Source organism: Danio rerio, chromosome 6, assembly GCF_052040795.2.
Source record: "Danio rerio strain M-AB ecotype USA chromosome 6, GRCz13ab, whole genome shotgun sequence".
Taxonomy (NCBI): domain Eukaryota; kingdom Metazoa; phylum Chordata; class Actinopteri; order Cypriniformes; family Danionidae; genus Danio; species Danio rerio.
In genome coordinates, this window is record NC_141026.1 from 42,894,231 (window position 1) to 42,916,554 (window position 22,324).

General features: G+C 36.7%; 2 protein-coding genes across 4 annotated transcripts; one reads left to right on the forward strand and one right to left on the reverse strand.

Annotated features, from left to right (window-relative positions):
• The first annotated feature begins 650 nt into the window (after positions 1–650).
• Positions 651–9,704, forward strand: slc26a6l1 (solute carrier family 26 member 6, like 1). Its single transcript, NM_001114417.1, is given in 19 exon segments — positions 651–858; positions 936–1,075; positions 1,155–1,265; positions 1,382–1,557; positions 1,752–1,916; positions 1,999–2,151; positions 2,450–2,532; positions 2,698–2,845; positions 2,934–3,047; positions 3,390–3,467; positions 3,603–3,698; positions 3,949–4,055; positions 4,159–4,228; positions 4,451–4,543; positions 5,724–5,834; positions 6,999–7,421; positions 7,516–7,570; positions 9,010–9,155; positions 9,247–9,704. Coding segments are annotated over 19 exon segments (2,427 nt in total). The 5' UTR covers positions 651–724; the 3' UTR covers positions 9,271–9,704.
• A 1,401-nt stretch (positions 9,705–11,105) lies between these two features.
• On the reverse strand, positions 11,106–21,616 carry p4htmb (prolyl 4-hydroxylase, transmembrane b). Of its 3 annotated transcripts, none has more exons than XM_087257739.1 (10): positions 21,342–21,616; positions 20,716–21,116; positions 20,558–20,639; positions 18,293–18,483; positions 17,778–17,874; positions 17,516–17,678; positions 17,245–17,430; positions 15,316–15,406; positions 15,086–15,209; positions 11,106–12,560 (listed from the first exon to the last, which is right to left on the reverse strand). In XM_087257739.1, the coding sequence occupies exons 2-10, from the start codon at positions 21,106–21,108 to the stop codon at positions 12,355–12,357; spliced, it is 1,533 nt and encodes a 510-aa protein (XP_087113865.1). In that variant the 5' UTR covers positions 21,109–21,116; positions 21,342–21,616; the 3' UTR covers positions 11,106–12,354. The 3 variants fall into 3 exon arrangements, 1 of the variants encoding a protein (XP_087113865.1); XR_015493966.1 differs by lacking the exon at positions 11,106–12,560 and adding an exon at positions 12,613–13,619 and having other exon boundaries at positions 14,946–15,209; XR_015493967.1 differs by lacking the exons at positions 11,106–12,560; positions 15,086–15,209 and having other exon boundaries at positions 15,329–16,017; positions 16,165–17,430.
• Positions 21,617–22,324: the final 708 nt, after the last annotated feature.

A 22,324-nucleotide genomic window follows, 5' to 3' on the forward strand; every position in this document is an offset into this window, starting at 1 on the left:
AGAATATAAATGATATAAAAATATAAATAAATAAATAGGAATCATGCATAGGCCTAAAAATTATTATTAGCTATTTAATTATTAATAAATGAACCGCAGAAAAAAACAAAATAGCTATAAGCTCTAAAGCTCCATTTTCCAAACCCATTTATTTAAAGGTTTTGCAGGATGAAGGTAACAGGATGAACTAAGTAAAGTATCTCTTCCTGTCGTCTCTGTCATCAGTTCATAATATACTGAATGTCATAATGGAAATTTCTACCGGATCAGAAAAAAGTTTCCATGCAGTTCACCCTAGAGTGCAAAAACTAACAACTAATGAACACAGGAAGAAAGTCTGAGTCAGCATAAGCACTGAAATAAGACAATAGTTTAGAGATAAAATCACTTAGTTACAATTGTGTTTTATTTATGGCAGACACATTTGCGGTTTTATTTGTTAACTTGATTTGTTCATTTAATGTTTCTGTAAATGTATGTATTTATTAAAATATTATAAGTTAGAACTTGCTCTAAAGTTAATCATTGCTAGAAAGCACAGCTTTAACCAGCCCCGTTTATCTCCCCTATTAAGTATCCCTCACAGGTTTAGAGGTATTTAAGAGATCTCTGGCATTGCAGAAAGTCCTATGAATATTTTTTCAGACAATGAAGTGTGATAGTGTGGTTTACATTTGAGTCTTAAAGATCATTTATAGGAGCTAAATAGCACAAAATAGAGAGAATGGATTCAAGACATGAAGGGTATCATGTGAAGAGAGAGGTTATTAATGAACAGAGGCTGAAAGAGCGATCTCAGAGAATGAACCCTTCCCAGATCAACCTTCCTATCTCCCATCGGCTGAAGACATCATTCAGGTAAGATGATGCAGCCAAAAAACAACGTGTGTGACATGACTTGGCAGCATTTTTTAAACAGCTTTTTATCTGTTTAGCTGCTCTGTACCCAGAATCAAACGAAGCATAGTTGGTTTCTTGCCTGTTCTGTCCTGGTTGCCCCGTTACTCCATCTGGGATTATGGGATGCCAGATCTCATCTCTGGCATCAGTGTTGGGATTATGCATCTTCCACAAGGTAAAAAGTGTTTTTTTTTATCATTAAAAAACGGAGTATAATCTTTGTACATGGTGTTTGAGGTAATTTTATGTTTTAGGAATGGCATATGCTTTGCTGGCCTCACTGCCTCCAGTATTTGGACTCTACACATCCCTCTATCCTTCATTAATTTATTTTATTTTTGGGACTTCTAGACACATCTCTGTAGGTAGGGGATATTAATGAAAATTATTATTATTATTAGTGTTGTTTTTGACCCTGTAATGTAAAAATGGACTTTAATATTCACTTTAAATGCATTTGTGTGTGTGTTTCAATGTACAGGCACATTTACTATCCTCAGTATTATGATTGGTAGTGTGACTGAGAGACTGGCCCCTGATACAGATTTTCTCATTTACAATGGGACTAATGTGACTGGGGAGGTGGATATTGCATCTAGAGATTTGTACAGGGTACAAGTTGCAGCTGCTGCCACTGTACTGGGAGGTCTCATTCAGGTGATGAAAAACAAACATACAAAATGTGCATATGCATACCTAAATCCATGGTTAAACCATTTGAATGTATGTAATAAGCAGAATCTCATATTCCATTTGGACACAAATATATTATTTATTTTCATTATAGTCTGAAAAACAAGTTCTCAATATTACAGGTGGAATTAACTAGAATCTTGTATTGTGATCCTTAGGTTGTATTAGGCTTGGTGCAGTTTGGATTTGTTGGTACGTATCTCTCAGAGCCTCTGGTTAGAGGTTATACCACAGCTGCCTCTGCTCATGCCGTAGTGGCCCAGTTGAAGTACATACTTGGAGTCTCACCCAAGCGCTTCAATGGACCTCTGTCTATTGTCTACGTGAGTACAATCACAGCACATAACTGAAAGAAACATGTTAAAGTTATGTTATTAAACATTACTCTGTTGTTTTTCTTTGCAGACTCTTGTAGACTTATTCACACTCTTGCCAGAAACTCACCTCCCAACTCTTGTGGCCAGTGTTGTGTCCATCGTGGTTCTTATCACAGCCAAGGAGCTTAACAATGCACTTAAGAAAAAAATGATTATACCCATACCAGTGGAGCTCTGCACTGTATGTAACCAAGGAGGAAAATTCAGTCCTACCAATATGCTGTTTTAGTATTACATTTATTGTATTAGATTTGTTAAATCCTTAACAGAGTTTCTCTGTCTTTGGTTGTTTACCAGTACATCCTGTCCTCTCTGTTTATTAATCTGTTTAGTCAGCATTTCGACTCTGCATCATATCTTCTAGTAATAACTAATGACAACTAGACTGGCTTATTATTCACTACACAAGGAATCATTAACATCATTTTACCCTCGGCACGTGAAATTCATAAAAGTTTGTGTATGCTTTTTTTTGCAAGATTGTAGTGGCGACAGTTATATCGTTCTATACTCGGCTGAATGAGAGCTATAAGATATCAGTCGTTGGCGACATCCCAAGTGGGTGAGTTTTTCAAATCTGAGATATTTAGCAATGCAATTTTATTTTGGGGACTATCCAGAGCTAAACTCTTTCAGCAAATAAAAGAAAAAAGCTAGTTACTATGCATAACAGCATATTGTAAAAATAGTCATTCATTTTAGTGTTCATTCTGATGTGCTTTCTCAGACTTCAGCCTCCCAGCGTGCCAAATGTCTACATCTTCTCTGAGGTGGTGTTAGATGCTTTTGCTATGGCCATTGTGGGTTATGCAATTTCTATCTCTTTGGGCAAAACCTTCGCTCTAAAACATGGTTACAAAGTGGAAAGCAACCAGGTTGGAAAATCACCTAAAGATCATGCATATAAACACTAGAAAACTCTATTAAACAGCTGATATCTGTCTTTCTCATGCTGTGTTACAGGAGCTGGTGGCTTTAGGTCTCAGTAATACAGTTGGAGGTTTTTTCCAGTGTTTTTCAGTTTGTTCTTCTATGTCTCGCAGTCTCATACAGGAGAGCACAGGAGGAAAGACACAGGCAAGATTAACATACTTCTACAGATTTTGCATGCTTCAAGGCTACACCCAGCATGCAATCTAAATGTAGACAGCTTGGCTAAAACATGGATAAAATAGGGCTGTCTGTAAAAATCTGATAGACGTCTAAGAATAGGACTAGTTGTCAAATAGAAAGATTAGACAGATTTTATTTGTGTAGTCATTCATTTCTGTTTATTTATTAGACATCTATTAGATTTTCACTGACAGCCCAAATTTAGCCTTGTTTTAGCCAAGACGACTGTTTAGATGACTATTAGAAATCCTTTAAAAACAAAAAATGCTTGCTGGGTACATTTATTCATCACATTGTGTTTTTTAGATTGCAGGAGTAGTGTCTGGAGTTATAGTACTGGTGACAGTACTAAAGTTAGGCTCACTTTTTCAAGAGCTGCCCAAGGTATGTGTAAACAATCCTCTGTGAGCACTGTGCATCAGATTACCAACCTATTTGTACTTTATATAGATTCATTGTGCTAGTATGAACTATAAATAGAGTGTGACTAGAATGTCCATTCTTTGTATGTCTGTCTAGGCAGTTCTTTCCGCTATTGTATTTGTGAATCTGAAGGGAATGTTCAAGCAGTACTATGACATAGTCACATTGTGGCGTAGTAACAAGATTGATCTGGTAAGTTACAGTTATATGACTGTAATATGTTGTATATCACCAATGAAAATAAAAATAATAAAATCACAAAGCAATGTAATAAAATATATATAGAAAACATACTTAGCATCAGCCACCTTAGCATAGTTCATCACTAACATTACAAAAAATGAAATCTAGTTTAAAGTTAACAGTTAAAATTGTTGATTATTTTCCATAAGTGTTTGTTCGTAAGTGCTTCATCTGTTCTCTCTGTTTTGTGTGTTTGTAGTTGATATGGTTGGTGACGTTTGTGTCCACTGTGCTTTTTAATTTGGATATGGGTCTGGGAGCCTCTATGGGTTTCGCTCTGCTCACTGTTATTTTCAGGACTCAACGGTTGGAGTTTTTCCCTTTTTCTAATCTTTCAGTAGTGTTTCTCTCTCCTGTCATCTGCTTCATCATGTCTGACCTTCTCACATGACTTCTTACTGTCTCACAGGCCCAGTTACTCACTGCTGGGACATCTGCCCGGCACTGAGCTCTATCTAGATATGGAGACACACAAAGAGGTCAAGTTTTCAATTGATATGTATTCATTTAGCAGATAGAACGGCACTGGAAATCTGGCGTTTTTTATTTTTTGTCTATTTTTTGCAGTTATTTGTGGTTATTTATTTAGAAATATCAGGAAAATTGCACAGCAAACTAGCCTTCATCACTCTTATCTGACCAGTCTATTTTGAGTGTATCTACCAAGCAGACATAACACAAACATGCATCATGCTTTGCAGGTGAGGGAGGTACCTGGTGTCACCATATTTCGCTCTTCTGCCACCATGTACTTTGCTAATGCTGAACTTTATCTTGAGGCCCTTAAAAAAAAGGTACAATTATTTGTATGCAACCTGATGATAACAGAGTATGAATGTCTTTTTCAGTGCTTATAAACATTTCTGAAAAAAGAACAGTGGTTCTCAATCAGGGGCTCAGGAGTTATCAATAATCATATCAATAGTTAATATTCATATTTTTAAAAGGGAAACCAACAGTAGTACTGCTGATACAAACAGTGATCGCTTTCTTCCTTACGGATGGCTAATGCTTTGAAAATATTAAGGTATTTAAATGTATAGGTCACCAAAAAATGAAAATTTCCTTATTATTTACACACTCTCAAGTGGTTCTAAACTTCTGTTCTATCAATGTCTTTGTTGTGTTAACCACAAAACAAGATATTCTGAAGAATGTTGGATGAAAGCAGCCATTGAAATCCATTGTAGGAACAAGAAATACTATGGACATCCAGGGCTGTTCTTTCCACAAGATACTTTAGTTCATTTGTGTTTAGCAAAATAAACTCAAACAGGTATGGAACACATGGAGGGTGAGTAAAGTATGGCAGAATATCCATTTTGAGGTAAATTACCCCTCAAATATAATGTGCATTTCACTTGTTATGTCCCAATGTTTTTGTTGAGTACACATTATGATAATGGTAATCACCTTATAGATTTCTGGAATGTGAGACTCATTCATTCATTAATTTTCCTTCAGCTTAGTCCATTATTTATCAGGGGTCGCCACAGCGGAATGAACCCCCAAGTATTCCGGCATATGTTTTACACAGCGGATGCTCTTCCACCTGCAATACAGTACTGGGAAACACCCATATACTCTCACATTTACTCACACATCATACGCTATGGCCAATTTAGTTAATCCAATTCACTTAGCTTGTCTTTGGACTGTGGGGGAAACCAAAGCACCCGCAGGAAATCCACGCGAACATAAGGAGAACATGCAAACTCCACACAGAAGTGCCAGCTAGCCCAGCCGGGACTCCAGCAACCTTAGTGTTGTGAGGCCACTGAGTCAATATATTGTTTTTATTACTTCCACACAAATTTAATACATTTTAAAAACATAACTATGATTAGTGTGCCTTTGAATCTTGTTTTAAACAATCTGAGCTCTACATAAATTTTGAGAACCCCTTTCTTTAAAGATATATTATACCTATATTGTTTTCACTTATGCATATTAATTGCTGATGTTTACTTAAAGAGTGGCCTGGATATCGGGAAGATGCTCACTTACAAGCGCAGACAGGAGGCCAAGCAGAAACGCAGAGAGAGGAGAGCAGAGCGAAGAGCCCGAAGAGAAGCTAAAAGACAGGTAGATGATCTGATGAGCTAGTCTTAATCATGTACTATAGATGTGCCATGTAAAGGCTTTTACAAATATACACCATTTAGCTGCCACTTAAAATACCAAAATTGATCCAAATTATAAGGAAGCATTACATGCTTACTTTTCAGAGAAGGCAATCTCAGAATACATTTTGAAAAATATACTGTTAAGAAAACTAGAAAAAAATAATGAAAACAGTAACAAATGCATAATGATAATACTACAGAGCACAACAGGGCAGACACATAGTTTAAGTGAAGAAATTCAATTCTCCTATATATAATGTTCCTTATGATCGCCTTTCATTTTAGTTAACATTTTTTCATATGACACATTCTCAATTGTGAATTCCATCCATAATTTAAGTGTAGGGTATTAAATGTCTTTGCAAAACTTCAGTATTATAAGTGCTGCTTTAATTCTACCAAGTTATAAGGGAGAACTCATCATTTGTAATATGTGGAAACTTTATCACCTAAAAGACATATCCTGTGTGAAAGAGGAATATTAAACCCCAGACATCCACCTAAATGTCTTAAAACAGATTACCAAAAAGGTTGAATCTTTGTACACTGCCATAAAGCATGGAAGTATGTGCTAATCTCTTTTTCACATTTCCACTTGAAATGGAGTTTAATAATACCTTTGAAGTATCTTATACTGTATAAATTTAACTCTTTCTTATTTATATATTTTTTACTATAGAAAAAAATCCCTTTCCAAGTGTCTTTATCTATATCATTATTAAAATCTCTGCCAAATCAATCTTAAATTTTTGAACTACATTTGTAACTACTACTTTTTGAAGACATTAACCCTTTGTTCGCACAAGTACTGTACAAAATCTTTTTTGTACATTTTTGCAGAATTTGGCATTTCCATCACTTGTTTCACATGCAATACTTTTTAATGTGCATTAAAACAGGGTGATGGAAACCCAGCTACTCTGTCATTAAGCTAATATCAGTTGTTTACAGTGCAGAAGGTTTATAGTCCCTTATAAAGTAATTTCAGGATGATTATAATTAAGCAGCAAGTAAGGCATCATGTCTGCGATGGAACACTCGCAGCTTCCATAACAGGCCTTTAGTGAACTCTTAATAAATTGATCTACTACAGATCTGAAAACTGTCGTTTCATTCTTCACAGAAAAAAGCTTTCAGAGAAGCCTCTCAGCGATCCAAACATGCTGTATTTTCAGTGGAAGAGGAGGCAGGGCAATTGAGTGATATGAATGGAGACTTACACAGAGAGGCAGAGATAGGCTGGAAAGAGCGGGAAAACAATACAGTGTTCGTAATACCTGAGACAGCACGGACATCTGATGGCCAGCACACCTGGATGTACCTTAAAGGTACTGACCCTGACACAGCCACCCTGGGATCAGTGTCCGATCTGCATGACGCCGATGTTACCACCATTGACTCCAGCAGTGAGGACACTTTAAGCCGAGACCTGGAGAGAGTCTCTCTGGGATCTCTGGGCAAGTGGACATGGGACATTCATTCCATCATCTTAGATTTGTCCACCGCCAACTTTATTGATACCGTGGCCATTAAGACATTGAGGAATGTAGGTGATGCGAAACTATTTTCTATGGAACAAAAATGTTACTGTGTTGCAATTGAGTTTACGTTAACACTTTCATTATTGCCTCTTATTGCAGATATTTCATGATTTTGGGGAGATCGATGTGCATATCTATATGGCAGGCTGTCAAGGTAAGTTTCTGAAGTGCCCAAAATAAATGAAAATTCTATTATCATTACTCATTCTTCACTTGTTCCAAACCCAGGGTGTCTGTGGGATCTTAAAAAGTCTTAAAATGTCTTAAATTTAAAACTAAATTTTAAGCCTTAAAAAGTCCTAAGTGAAGTTTATTTCTAAACTAATTTCAAGAAAATCACATGCTTATGATTGCTTGCAGCCGGCCCTACATTATTCAGTTTGTGATTCACCAATCAGATGATTCCTAAGCCACTATAAATACTCCAAATTCCATATGACAGCCATCTTCGTTTTGAAGAATTCCCCCTTCCACACCTACTTCTCCACCTTTCCTAGATGGGTGAGACGGTGGCCCAGTGGTTAGCACTATTGCCTCACAGCAAGAACGTCACTGGTTCTAGTCCTTACCAAGCCAGCTGATGTTTCTGTGCGGAGTTTACACATTCTCCCCATGCTCACATGGGTTTCCCCTGGGTCATCCGGTTTCCTCCTACCGTCTAAAAATATGCAACCTAAGTTAAGTGACTAATCCAAATCGGCATCATAGACATGCTTCTAGTAAGTAGTTATCTCTAAGGGCAATCACTATCTGTTCATTTGCTACTACAGCAAGAGAGTTCTCGAGATCTACCTGAGCTCAAACTCCCCTCTCGCCTTGCAAACAGGAGGGAGCCCCGGGCTCGAGGATCTTATGAGCTCTTGGCTCTCTCCCGGGACAGCATGCCAAACAAGCTTTATAAAGAATCATCAGCTAAGTGTGAACTCTTGAAATTTACTGTAACATTGTCTTGTAGGTCTTAAATCATTTTAAACTGGTCTTAATTTTTTTTGTCCATGTAAAGATACCCAATCAGGCCAACACACATTCAACCACCAACAATACATCTCAATAAAACTTTTATGTATAACTGTCTTTACCAATATGGTTTAATTATCTTCCTTACAATAACATTTGTTTAAAAAGTTCTCCATGTTTTTATAGACCATAATATGTGAGGACACTGACCCAGACAAACTGTTGTACTGTACATTTAATTTATTGTAATTTTTAAAGCTTGTCGATCTTTTTTACAGAAAAGTTTCTGTTTGTTGAAAAGCATTTGCTTATTGGGCCTTTAGAAAATATCCTTAAAATTTAGCCCTGGATTAGTCTGAAATTTCATTCATAATCATCTTAAAAAGTCTTACATGTGACTTGATGAAACCTGCAGAAACCCTGCAAACCTGTTCTACAAACCCTTTCTTCTAAAAACATTTCAATTCAAATGGGATGTTGCAAATAAAAAAATACAACCTAAAATATGGCATATTCTCCTTTTTTCAGTTATTTAGTTTAATTAGTTTCAGTTTAGACTTTGGTACTGACTTATCTAATGTGAAATTAATGTAAACTTCATCTGATGTTAATCTGAACTGCTTGTTTTTACTCAAGAATTAGTGATGAAACAGCTGGAGCGTGGCGGCTTCTTCTCTGATGTCATCACTGAGGCCTGTGTCTTTGCTACTGTACATGATGCAGTTCTGTATTGTGTAAAGCATCATGGAGCTGCAACCATCAACAGCCATGAGAACGCTCTGGTAAGTTCTGTAATTGTTTACTAAGACCAATATCACACACATTTATATATTGAATATGATCATATAAATGACTTCAATCTTCTCATTTCAGGATATGAGTGGCACTCGGCTATAAGAGAAGATTTCTACTGCATGCTCATTTGCAGTTTATTTAAGATTCACACGACAAAAACTTTTCATAAGATATCAAACAGCATTTGACTCAACTGTTGACTGTAACAATGCATCAGTGTTGGGAAAAAAAATATATATATAAATATATATATATATATCTCTTAAGTCTATCTTAATCTTTAAAATGAAAAATCTAAAATAACACTTTCACATATGTAATGGAAAAAGAAATATAATACTTTTTTTACCCAACACTGCAAAGCATGTCTTACCTCTTGTTTTCCAGTATGTCATTGTCATTTAAATGTATTTAAAATGTTTGTATTTTATTTTCTATCCACTTGTTAACTCTGTTATGACGCAATGCAGCTTCCGGGTCCACTGTACAGGGAGCCTCAACAAATGGTACTAATAAATGTTTACAAAGTGCTGTAATACTTTTGAAAATCATGATCATAAAATATAAATATATATTTGCACCAAATATCAGATGGTCAGTGAGTGATGATTGAGTTATGATTAGTGTCTGTGATGCAGCGAGTCTGACTGCTATTTCTAGTACTACTATTGACTGCTGTGTGCACCATGATTTTTGTAAGAAATTCACTTTTATGTGTGATACGACTAAACAGTGGCTATTAATAAATGACCGTTTTTAAAATTAAAATAAGTGGACCTGGAAACCGTATTCCATACGTCACGACTTAACAAGAGGATGGACTTTATGAGTCAAATAAAATCTGTGGTAAAGATAGCTGATGTTTTTTTAACAGCTGTGCACATTCACAATGGACCCTTTTTACAACTGTTATGACGAGTTTAACAGTCATCATAATCTAAAAACCTTGAAAGTTTTTAATATTTAGATGTTTTTTTTAAACGTATGAACATTTAAACGCCTGTATGTATGTAGTATATCCTACTTCCGTTGTTTGTATTGCAGTCTATGGGGCTGAGAGTAAATTTGACTCCACTGATTCTATCTGCTGGCTGCCATCATCAGTCTCAAATATTTTTTTTTTCTTTTTTCTGAAAGTTTTGAACACCATAGAAGAGTTATTTCTTTTATTTTTTCAGCACATAGAATTATTAAAAAAATGATTTGTTGTACTCTCCCATTCACTACTCTCTAAGGTTACCCAACTATGAAGCTTTCTGCTACTGAGAATCCCAGAAATGTGAAAAGGGTCTATTTAAATATTCCTGTCTAGTTATCAATTAGAACAAAATAAGCAAATTAACAATCATGTTTTTGATATGGTTGTGTAATTAACTATAGAGCAAAATGTATTTTGCATGATTTTCAAGTTGTGCTTACCACAGGCTTTGTTTTACTCAAATTGAAGTACCTGGTTCTAAATCCAATGGCTACATCCTAAGGAAACCAGCAGTGATTTAGTGTGTTCATAGTTGTAGTTCAGTTCATATTTAATCCAGATTAGCTTTGTGTTTACACAGTCATTTTTAAAAAAGTAACCCTGAATATTAAAAAAAAATCTTTTACAATGTATATACTGCAATGGAATTTGTCCATTTACACTTATTCAAATAACCCACACTATTAAAGCAATCACATTTAAATAATAATATCAACTTTTCTAGTGTGAACACACTCTTTCGGGTCTTTCAAAGGTTTTGACCACCTCTCTGGATCCCTTTTATGTTGATTAATGGAAATTTAATTTCAAATCCAGCTGGACTTCATACCTTTTTATGCCAATTTGTATGCATAGTGAATCATAAATGATTTTTACTTTTGAAAAAGAAAATGTAGTAGAATAACAAATGTTTTCATGTCTTTAAAATGTTTTTAATAACAAAAACTGGTCTTTACAGTTTATTTTAATCATTTATTCAACAAAGTGATTCTGTGCATTTTAAGGGCAACAAATGTGATTCAGTTCCAACATATAATAAATAAAATAAGTTAACTTCAGGTAGTCTTTGGATGCATTGCAAATAACAGAAAAAAACAATAATATATTACAAAATAAATAATTAAAATTCAAACTAATATTACAAGATTGTGCAAGTTCGACATGCTTCAAGAATATCTTAGAAGAAACAAGTGTAAGAAACATCCTGGCAGAGATGGAGGCTGACTAGGTTAAACAATCTTTATATTACAACTAGTGAATGCTGAATGCCCCTGCAGATAACGTTCCTCAAGTGTTTGCTGATTCAAATGTCAGTGTAAGTAAAAGTATTTTTAACACTCTCCGGCCATGTACTGTACATTTAAAATCCTCCAGCAGTTATTTTAGCACTGACAGAAAGCTGTTTTAGGAGGCCGCCAGAGTAAAAAACAAATCCTACCCATGCCATCACCATCTATTGCTTCAAATGACTATCACTGCATTAATGATTAGCTGCGTTGTGTACAGCCTTTGGAAGGTACAGTAGAGTGTCAATCAGTATGTAAACAAAGTTGTCCAATATGGCTGCATTCCCATGAAAAAATAAATAACACCTTTAAATATCTACATTAGGAACAGTAGCATTGTCTTTCACATTTGCATAAAGCTCAGGCTGCGTATCCCTGAATCCAACCCAACCCTGGAGGCTGAGTAAAGCTTTCAATTCTGAATGCAAGGAAATGTTGCTAGGGCTACATTTCTATACTGTGCATTTGTGTGTGTGTGTGTATGCCAGGAAGTGCAAGCCAGGATCAATGTGTTTTTGGTGGTTTGAGGTCAGTGCTTCAGGGTGTGTGTGTGTGTACTGGTTTTGATGGTTTACAAGGACAGAAATATGTATAATGACATGGGAATTTGACCTAGTTGTACTCTATTTAGGTAGTTAATGACATACACTGTGTCCTCATAATTCAAAATGTGATAAAATTGTACTGAAGTCTTTTGACAAGTCAATTTTTACAGTATAAAATATAATACACCTAAAAAGTGTCCTCGGAAACCACCAATACCAATGTGTTTAGTGATTTTCTGCTGGTAATGAACTGTATCTGGATGTGAAGAAGAAAGTGGATGACTATATATATTGTAGTAGATCATAACATGGAAGTGAATGTGTACATATGTGCACTGCCGTACCTGGATTTGCGTGTGTTTGTGTGTGTGTGTGTTTACAGGTCTTGGTGAGCTTCTATGTGCTGGTCTGAGTTCGGTTCTTCTTGCTCTTGTGACTCTTGTTGAGAAACGAGCAGTTGGTAGCGTGCCTGCCGCTGGTAGTCTGGATCCACATTGATCCAATTATTGGCAACCCACTTAGTCCCTTGTGTCACCACACAGCCACCATGAAGAGAATACTCATCCTGCTCACCCACCCAACCTACAGAGGGCAGCAAAGCACAATGATTACAGCCCATCGACAACTGTCCAGATAAGTTTTATTTTTTATTTTATTTAAAGAGCAGCATAACTTTTTAAATAAAATATAGAAATACAAAATGTGCATATGAAATAATTGAATAAACACATTATAGAGTTCACAAATGTTTAAAGTGTGTATGGCTTTCTTGTTTAGAGCCTTTGATACTGGTAATAAACAAGCATATTACAGCCAAACGAAACCTTAAAATTAAGTTTCTTATTAGGAAATTTGCATTTATGAATGTAAAATTTAGGTAGCAATATATGTAAATTGTAAAAAATGACAAGGTGGCTCAGTGGTTAGCACTGTCGCCTCACAGTAAGACGGTCACTGGTTCGAGTCCCTGCTGGGTCAGTTGGCATTCCTGTGTGGAGTTTGCATGTTTTCCCCATGTTCACATGGGTTTCCTCCGGGTTAGAGATCTGGACTAAATTTTGAAACCCGCTCCCACCAGGTTTTAGTCCGAACCCGACCACTCCCGCTTATGTTCAGCATTCGTTGTCCTGCTCCCCGACCTGCCCTGTTTTCTACTCGCAGCGCCGTTCCCACTCCCGGGGGGTCTATACAGAGTCCAGACAGCCTATAACAAGCTGTCTGTATAAACACACATAGACATATAGCACCAAGCAAGTGACACAGTCAGCATCACGCTCTCTCTCATTCACAGACATACACAGCACTAAGCTCTCTTTCTCATTCACACACATACACAAACACTTAGACAGCAACACACAAGCAGCATCACTCTCTCTCAATCACACACATACATACGCGTGCTCGGCAGTCAGGAGCGATAGTGTTAGACCTCCCACTCCCATTCAAAATACACCAGTTACCGACCGCTCCCACGTTTGCTTCGAAAATGTATTCCCACGCATCAAGAAATCTGGTCAGGCCCCGCGGCACCTGTGGTATAATGCAGACCTCTACTCCAGTTGTTCTGGTTTCCCCCACAGTCTAAACACATGCGCTATAGGTGAATTGAAACAATTGAATAAACTGGGTAATGGGTTGCAGCTGGAAGGGCATCCAATGTGTAAAACATATGCTGGATGAGTTGGTGGTTCATTCCGCTGTGGCGACCCCTGATGAATAAAGGGACTAGGCCAAGGGAAAATACATGAATGAATAAGTAAGTAAATTAATTAAATAAATGTGTCCAGGTAAGTGAACAGTAGGATCCAAAAGTGTGTGACAACATAAAACAGAATTTTAACAAGTTTGTGATCGGTGAAACACACTAAGATTTAACTATCTATCTTTAATAAAATCATGTCATAAACTTGTCAAAAAAGAAAATTGATTTGATGTCTTGACTACATTGATACCTAACTGATATCAAACTGACATTTATCATTGGCGTCAAAAAATTTAATACAATCAGTTTTTACCCCAATGTCACATGTCATTTTGATGTTGTTTTGACATCATTTTGCATGCAGTGTAGGGATTCAAAATCCAGGGAAAATTTGTAATGAACCTGATGAATAAAACTTTTCTTTTAATATGATACTTCTCGTGTCGTTATTAAGGTCAATAGGGCATCAATGTGTGGATGTAAAATGAACTTCAAGGTTTTTCTTCAATCAATTAGCAATTTTTTATGTCATTTTGTCATTAAGGCGACTGCTGGTTAATTTCAGTATTCACAAATTTAAAAATATAAATATCTATTAATCACATTTAAGGTACTAACATGAACTAGCACTGACTGGCTGTATTTTTGCATGTAAACACATGGTTAACAAATACAGTAACAAATGAAAAGTTAATTTTAAATTAATGTAACATATTACAACAAACTTTATTTATTCATTTAAGCAAATAAAAATGAAAGTAGTATTCATTACAAATTCACAATTGAGTATATTCAGCATTTTACTGTACTCAGGTCTCAACAATAAACACAGATAATATGATAAAATAAACTCTGATGAAACAGAATAGGATGCTATATGAATACATTCATTCATTTTCCTTCAGCCTAGTCCCTTATTTATCACGATTTGCCACAGCGTAACCGACAACTATTCCGACATATGTTTTACACAGCAGATGCCCTTCCAACCGCAACCCAGTAATGGGAAACACCCATACACTCTCACAATTACACACACTCATACACTACAGGCAATTTAGTTCATCCAATTCACTTATAGAATATGTCTTTGGACTGTTGGGCAAACCGGAGCATGCAGAGAAATCCCACACAAACACATAAAGAACATGCAAACGCCACACAGAAATGCCAACTGGTCCAGCCGGGACTTGAACCAGCGACCTTCCTGTTGTGAGCTGACAGTGCTAACCACTGAACCACTGCCCCTCCAGTATATGAATAACAGCTGCAATTAATTCATCAATTAACTTTACAATTAATTCTGCTTCATTTACATTGTCATTTAGCAGACACTCATTTTTAATTATTCCAAAGGGTCAGAATAATACACTACAAAACAACAGCTATAACAACACTTCATTACCTCTACCATCGGAGAGATAGTTGTACCAGAAAACCGCCGTCCCCTTTACAGGCTTCACTCTCAGGTTGCCTTTATCACAATGTTTCCTGGTGTCCAATAGATCCACATCATTCTGTATTAGAGACTGGGAAATACACACACACACACACACGCCTCTCATTATGTGCTTAAATTGAACACAACTCATGTATTTGACATATATGCAAAAACATTTTATGAACAAAACACACCGCTTCTTCATAAGTTCTGTTGTCTGCAACTGGAAAGGTGGTCTCGCCTCCTTCCTGAACATTATTAAGGTAAAACAGAACTGTGATGTACCTGTGAAAAACACAAATGTTTTAAACTTTAGAGAAAGGAAACTTACTGTTGCTATGAGATTGAAAATTGCATGTTCAAAAAAAAAAAAACCTTAAATGAACACCACATTGTCTGAGTTTGCATGCATGCATTATTGTTTTATTAGCCATTTACCAGTTTAAGCTCAAATTAAGGATTTGAGCGGTTCATGTGGAAAACTAAGCAAAGTCTTATGACAAAAAAGATGCAAAGGCTATTTAAAGGGATAGTTCACCCAAAAATGAAAATTTACTCATATAATTTATTTATTTATTATGATTCTTTTACTAAAATAGATTTTTTTTTTTTTACTTTTGGATGACGTCAGACTGTAACATCTAAACTGCAGGCTTAGAATTTGCAGTTCTGGTAAAAAAAAAGGCTTAATCGAGATGACAAAGTTTGGTATCAGTTTGGATGTTTTGTTAAATATTTAACAAAAACCAAGTGTGTGTACCTAAGGTGTCTTATTAGTTGTTAGGCATTTGCATTTGTGCATATGGGATGGTTATTGGACAGTTTGGGCTGGAAACATTCAAGTGTATCTGGTGGTGCATTTTTTCATTGAAACGTTGTGGTGTGGTCAACCCAGGCTTATGTACCCCTTTATACATTTCAGCAGAGCACCAAATACGTCCCAGAAGCTACGTTTTTTTTTTAGTTTTTGTTTTCACGAATCCACCAGAGGCCGCTGTGTACGCTTTTACAAATGTCAAGTTTCTTTCAAGAGTGCCATTCACGGCTGCTGTTCTTACGTAAATTCACCAGAGGGCATTGTTGACTGACCGATCCACCACCCTCCCCCTTTTCTAAACCCAACCAATAGTGTTTTAAAAGCATTGATTTACCTGATCACACACTTCCCTAAACCTAACTGCAGTGTTTTAAAAATCACTCCAAAAAAAGAAAAGCGTCCAGACATTTACCACATTCTCACCCTGTTGTTTACTTGTTTTATTTTATTTTTTTTAGCTTTTGTTTTGTCTTACCCATTTCCTGGTACCGTCCTTTACCAGACTCGGACTTAGCTGTCGCAGTGTCTCAATTCTGTTGACATATGTGTCGAGCTACCGGTCAAACTGGTAACAGCAAAAAAAGCCATTTATATGGAGGTAAGCGGTCAGCTGGTAAGCAAGAAAAGAAACGGCATCATACCACCCTGAATTGTTTGTTTTAAAGAACAAATGCAGCCATACATAGCTCTGGCTACATAATCCGCAATCTCCAGAAATGTATATTGGGCTACGTTTTCAGAATGAGTCTATGTTTGGTGTGTTTGTATGAGGTGCTTCCGGTTTCGTGTGAATTGAAAAAACAAAATTGGCCATAGTGTGTGTGTGAACTAAGCAGTCAACTTCAATATTTAAGTTCACTAAACCTAAACCATGTCCTTTACACTTGAGTTATAAAGTCCTATCAACATCATTCTTAATTACAACATCTTATCTAAGGTAACTAATCTTAGACCACATCCATAACAGTTATATTGTCAAGTCCTGTCAACTTCAACCTGAGTTAAGACAACTTAACTCTCTAACAACTTAAAATGTTAAATCAGCACAAACACTTACTTTTTAAGTTGAAATAAGAACAAAAAATTTTACAGTGTGGTTTTAAACCTTCAAGATTTTTTTTGAACACAAAAGAAGATATTTTAAAGAATGTTGGTTGCTTTTTTCCAAAATAACTCATTTTTGGGCGAAATATCCCTTTAAGATAGTATTGATTTGACAACACCAAATGCTAACTCAGTGAATTTTTTCACGTTTTTAACTATACTTCGTGACATAAATCAATAATACTCTTAATCTCTGGCTGACCTGCAGGACGTCTGGAATGGAGAAGTGGTATTGGCAGCAAGGCGAGTGTGTGTGCAGGCAGTTTCAGGATACACAGGTCCGCTGTCATGATGAGCGTGGTAATGACCGCCCTGCTCATAGCGGACCACCTGAAGCGGCTCACTTAACTCCACCAGAGAGGATGGCAGTCGAGTTAAAAGAGTTACTCTTGATAGACAGAAAGACGCCGCATTATTAAAAAACAGAAGAAAAGTGTGGCATGAAGAAAGCATATACAAGAGAGCAGATAAACCTTTTGCGGAGGTCTTGAAGAACCTGATGTGCTCCCTGACCCTGATAGAGCCAAGTATGTCTGCTGTTTCTCACCAGCTGACTCCTCTCCACCCCGCGCTGAAGCAGAAAACGCTGAAAAGCATCACTTCTCAGACGCCCAAACTCCTCTAAACTCAGGAGACCTGGAGAGGCATGCATAAAGAGGTATGAATCTGGACACTCTTATATCTTCTACAGTTACAATGTGAAGTTTAAATAATATCTCCAGCTTGGGTCTTTACCATTTCCATCCAGATCAGCTTTCAGGCCGTCATAAATTTCCTTAAGATTCTCAGAAGTTAACCAGATTCCATCTCTTACTCGAGAATGTGTCAATATCTGCAGCAGAAAATATGATCGTTACAGATTACATGTAACATATGTAAACAAACAAACATGTGACATTTCCAAGCATTATATTTCTCAGCATTGGGATTCAAATGACTCACTATTTACTTATCCTCAAGGAGTTCCAAATAACTTTTTTTTTTGTTAGTTCTGTTAGAAGATATTTTGATGAAGACTGAAAACTTGTATTGACATCCATAGTAGGAAGAAAGAACAAATACTATGGAAGTACATGGTTACAGGTGTCCAGCTATTTTTCAAAAATCTTCTTTTGTGTTCAACAGAATAAAGAAAGTCAAACATGCTTATGACAAGTAAAGGGTCAATAAATGATGACAGAAATTTCATTTTTGGGTGATCTATCTTGTTAATCGCAAGGCTCAATAGTAACAGGCAATTGCTGATAGACCTCATGAGGTTGCAGCTGGCCATCTTGGTTGAGGTCAAGAAAATTGAAGATTTCTTCAGGACTGAGGTTGAGCTGCTGATCGAGTTCTTCTTGACCTTCGGGGACCATGACTTGACTCTCCATCAAACCCTTGAGCTGAGCCAAACGCACAACTACACCACACTCCTCCTCCGACAGGAAGTCAGGGATCTCTGCAGATATGCACAAACAAACAGAACCACAAAGAGAATCAACAAAACACTGACTAAGACTAACCATTTTATGTCAAAAGATCACCCCAAAAAATTAACTCGAGGTGCTATATCTCAATCATGCTTTTTCATTCATCTTCATGTATTGTGTCATTGGGGAATTATTAAAGAGCCCCTATCATGGGTTTTTGAAAATGACCTTTCATGCAGTGTAACACAGCTCCCAGTGAAGTGGCATATCCAGCTAAGGCTTAAATCTGAAAGAGTGGCGTGGTTAAAACTATTGATTCATCTATAAAAGAGTCGACTCATAGTGCTTTGAATGAATCGCCACTATAATGACTCTTTAGCTGTCATGTGATGTCGATATGAAACTCAAGCCAAGCCCATTTGTTGCGAGCGCAGACCCGAAAAATTCAAACCCCTGGCCCGCCCCCAAACACTGGAAAGAAAAAGAGGAAGACAAACACTGTAGCAGATCCCGGTTGAATCATGTTGTGATGACTGTGCTCTGAAGTGTGAGGGAAAGTTATTGTTATTTCCCCTACCCAAAGATACCTCAGCATTATAGCCCCTGCCTTGTGCTGTGTTCCCGTCAAATTTCCTGACAAGTGCTTCAGCAATCTACATGCATACAAAGGGGGATTCGTTGGCTGTCTGTTAAAGGAAGGATCAGAAAAGACTACTGATGTATGGGACTTTGTCAGAGCTTGACAGGAACTTTACAGTACTCAGTTCATGGATCAGTTCCTTCCTCCATTTCACAAGTGTAAGTAACTTAAGTAAAATTAAAATGGCTGCCTCCTTGTTTTCTCTATAGCTTGCAAATTATTTATTTACATAATTATTTATTTAATTATTACTTATTTGTGTTTTGTTACTTGTAACCACTTGTACTGTATCTGGGTAACTTTATATTCTCATATCATGTCTAAAGCCACGTTGAAATATGGATTTAAATGCGTTTGTGAGCTCGCAATCCACTGCCGTTTGTTGTTGCTATGGCCATCGTCAGCTGTTCCTACGCTGGTAAAGTTTTTAAAAACTTACATTACATTACATTACATTAAATTAATATGCTGGTGTTAAACCGCATTGCTTTAATGCACTCCTGCATTGGGCTTACACATATACTCTACACTCTGACTACTTGATTAGCCGTGCTGGACATTTCTCTCTGTCTCACGCTGAACGCAGACGCAACCAATCACAACAGACTGGATCATCGAACCAATCAGCGCAGATTAGCATAGTGCTAAGAAGGGGTTTGGGAACAAATGAATAACTGAACAAATCATATAGGAGTCGCTGGGATAAGTAGGTAAAAATAAATGCATATTATAAGACAATAAAAGTGTTCTTTTTGACCTTGCATGCATATCAGACTGTTGTTGAAGACCGCCAAAACCAAAATATGACCTTTTTAAATGCATAATAGGGGCTCTTTAATGAAAACTCTGGCTCCCAGAACGTTCACTGTTGGTAAGCCAGGAAATTTTTCATTATGTAAATAAAAATATGTCTATGATAGTCATGGGTAAAATACGTTTTTAAAAGTAATAAAGTAAAATCTTAAAACATTTTTTAACTCTTGTTTGCTGTTGGGGATGTTTTCATCCACTCTGGGGTGATTTTGAGTCTTTTTGGCCACAACTTTTGCTTTGTTTGAGCAAATACAATGCTTTTTAGTGACATCTTATTTTGACATATTTTGGGAAAATGCTGTAAAAACATTTTTTTTTTTTAAATCAACAGAACACCGGCAAAAACGAAGGGGCAAAACAGCCATGAACACAACGAAAGGGTAATAAATTTGAACTTTACACAAGTGTTAAAAACCTTAATTTGTTACAGTTACTTTTTAAGGAAAGTATTAAGAAAGCATGTGTTGTTATTTTTGTGCCTTTTTAAAGATTAAGATGTGCTTAAGATTGTAATATATTACTTTTTTTATCTGACACAACAAAATAGAAACCAACAAACCCCAAATAGGGATTTTAGGGAAAGTTCTGTGTTTGCTGGGATGGAATGAAAATGAAAGGTTTTGGTGAACTGTTCAGAAATTCATCTTTACCAAACAGCAGAGGCTTTAGACTGAGGGTCTTCATCTCGTGGACTTTGCCTGACACCAGTGACACTTTTTGGACATGGCCCACCTAAAAATGAAGAAATACTTTGGAAGATCAAAGACTATGACAATACTCAGAGCTCCAATCATCTAACACTTTTTACCCGTATTCCTTCGATGCGGGGAAGAAACATATTTCGAGGGAAGCCCGAGTCGGCAGTGGCCTGCGCGTCTGACGCTCCGGTAACTTTGTGACTGCTGCTGTCACTGCTTGTGAAATCCCGGTTTGCGGAGATCGCGTTAGAGCCGTTGTTATAATGAACATACAGCAGCAGTGCAATGACATTTATGATGTAAACGTGGAAGAAAACCATCACCACCATGAAGTAAGAGCGAGAGCAGACGCTGCTCTTCTGCAGTGAGGTGCGCTGACGGGGCAGAGCTCGGGGTGGTGGAGAGGATGACGGTGATGGTGATGATGATGGTGGTGCTGATGCTGATGGGCTGTCATCCTCCTCAATGTCGTCCTGGGGTTCCATCATTTTGCCAGACAACATTTAGTAATCTGTTTAGGATACACTAGTTAAGGTTCTTTCATACAAGCTGGTATTCAACCGATGCACATAACGCATTTACACCCAGATGGTGAACTGTCTGGCTAATCTACTAGACTAGAGGGCTACATTTGTAACAAGATGAGTAACAACACGAATAAAAGAGACTCATTAAAACTAGCTGCTTTAATATACGGATGATATTTTAGGACTTTTATTTGTATAAACGTACGTACCTCCGGCTTGCAATAGCATGACTGTCTGTGGCTCACTCAGCACTTTCAGTTGTCACTCTCTTGTTTACATCGAGACGCGTGATTATAGCAACTGCGCAGCTTCTGCTATCATACGAGCGGTTGTGTCGGAACACCATTTTGAAATTCATTCTCTTTAAAATCCCAGTTAGTATGATCTTGTAGTGTCCGCTTATAATAATTAGGTTTTATTTGTAAGCCTGGTTATACTCCTCGAAGTGGTTGGACTTTCGAGGGACGCCATTCCCCTGACAACTGCATCTCCGACGCACTGCTCCTGCGCCCGCGACGTCCGATTCGTCAATGAGCCGTTCTTTAGAATCGAATCTTTTTAAGGTGTCGATTGAACAGTTTTCCAAATTTTTTGAATGAACGGTTGTTGAACAGAGCTCTGAAAATCCTATTCAAATCCTATCCGGAAACCCTATTTAAAGGCAAACTTATTCAAAACAACTGATATCTTATATGATTTATAATATATATATATATATTCCTATGAAATCGAAATATCAATATTATCTGATGAATCAACATGTTTTGACTATTCATACTCAAATTAAGCAGTTTAATTATTACAAATTTCTAAAAGGTTTAGAATAAAAACCTCTCCGAAATTCTCCAAAGGTTTTAACAAGTGCATGTAAAAATCTCAATAACTGTTAAGTTTGTTTGTGTTTATTTTTGTTGTTAATAAAATTAATCTTGAATAACCAATTACTTATTTAAAAAATACGTAATTGTGACATTACTACATAAAAGCGTATGATAAAGGCGAATCAGTTTTTGAACCGGTTCCTTGAAATTGAATTGTTCAAAAGAATCGAATCTGATCTTCTAATAGCGCAACTGACAGAATTATAAGAAACCATAGCGACCTCTGTTGGTCAGATATATGGTGTATAGTAAATATTTACTAAAAATAATTTTGGAAGACGTATGCCTTTCCTAATATTTAGTACGGCGTT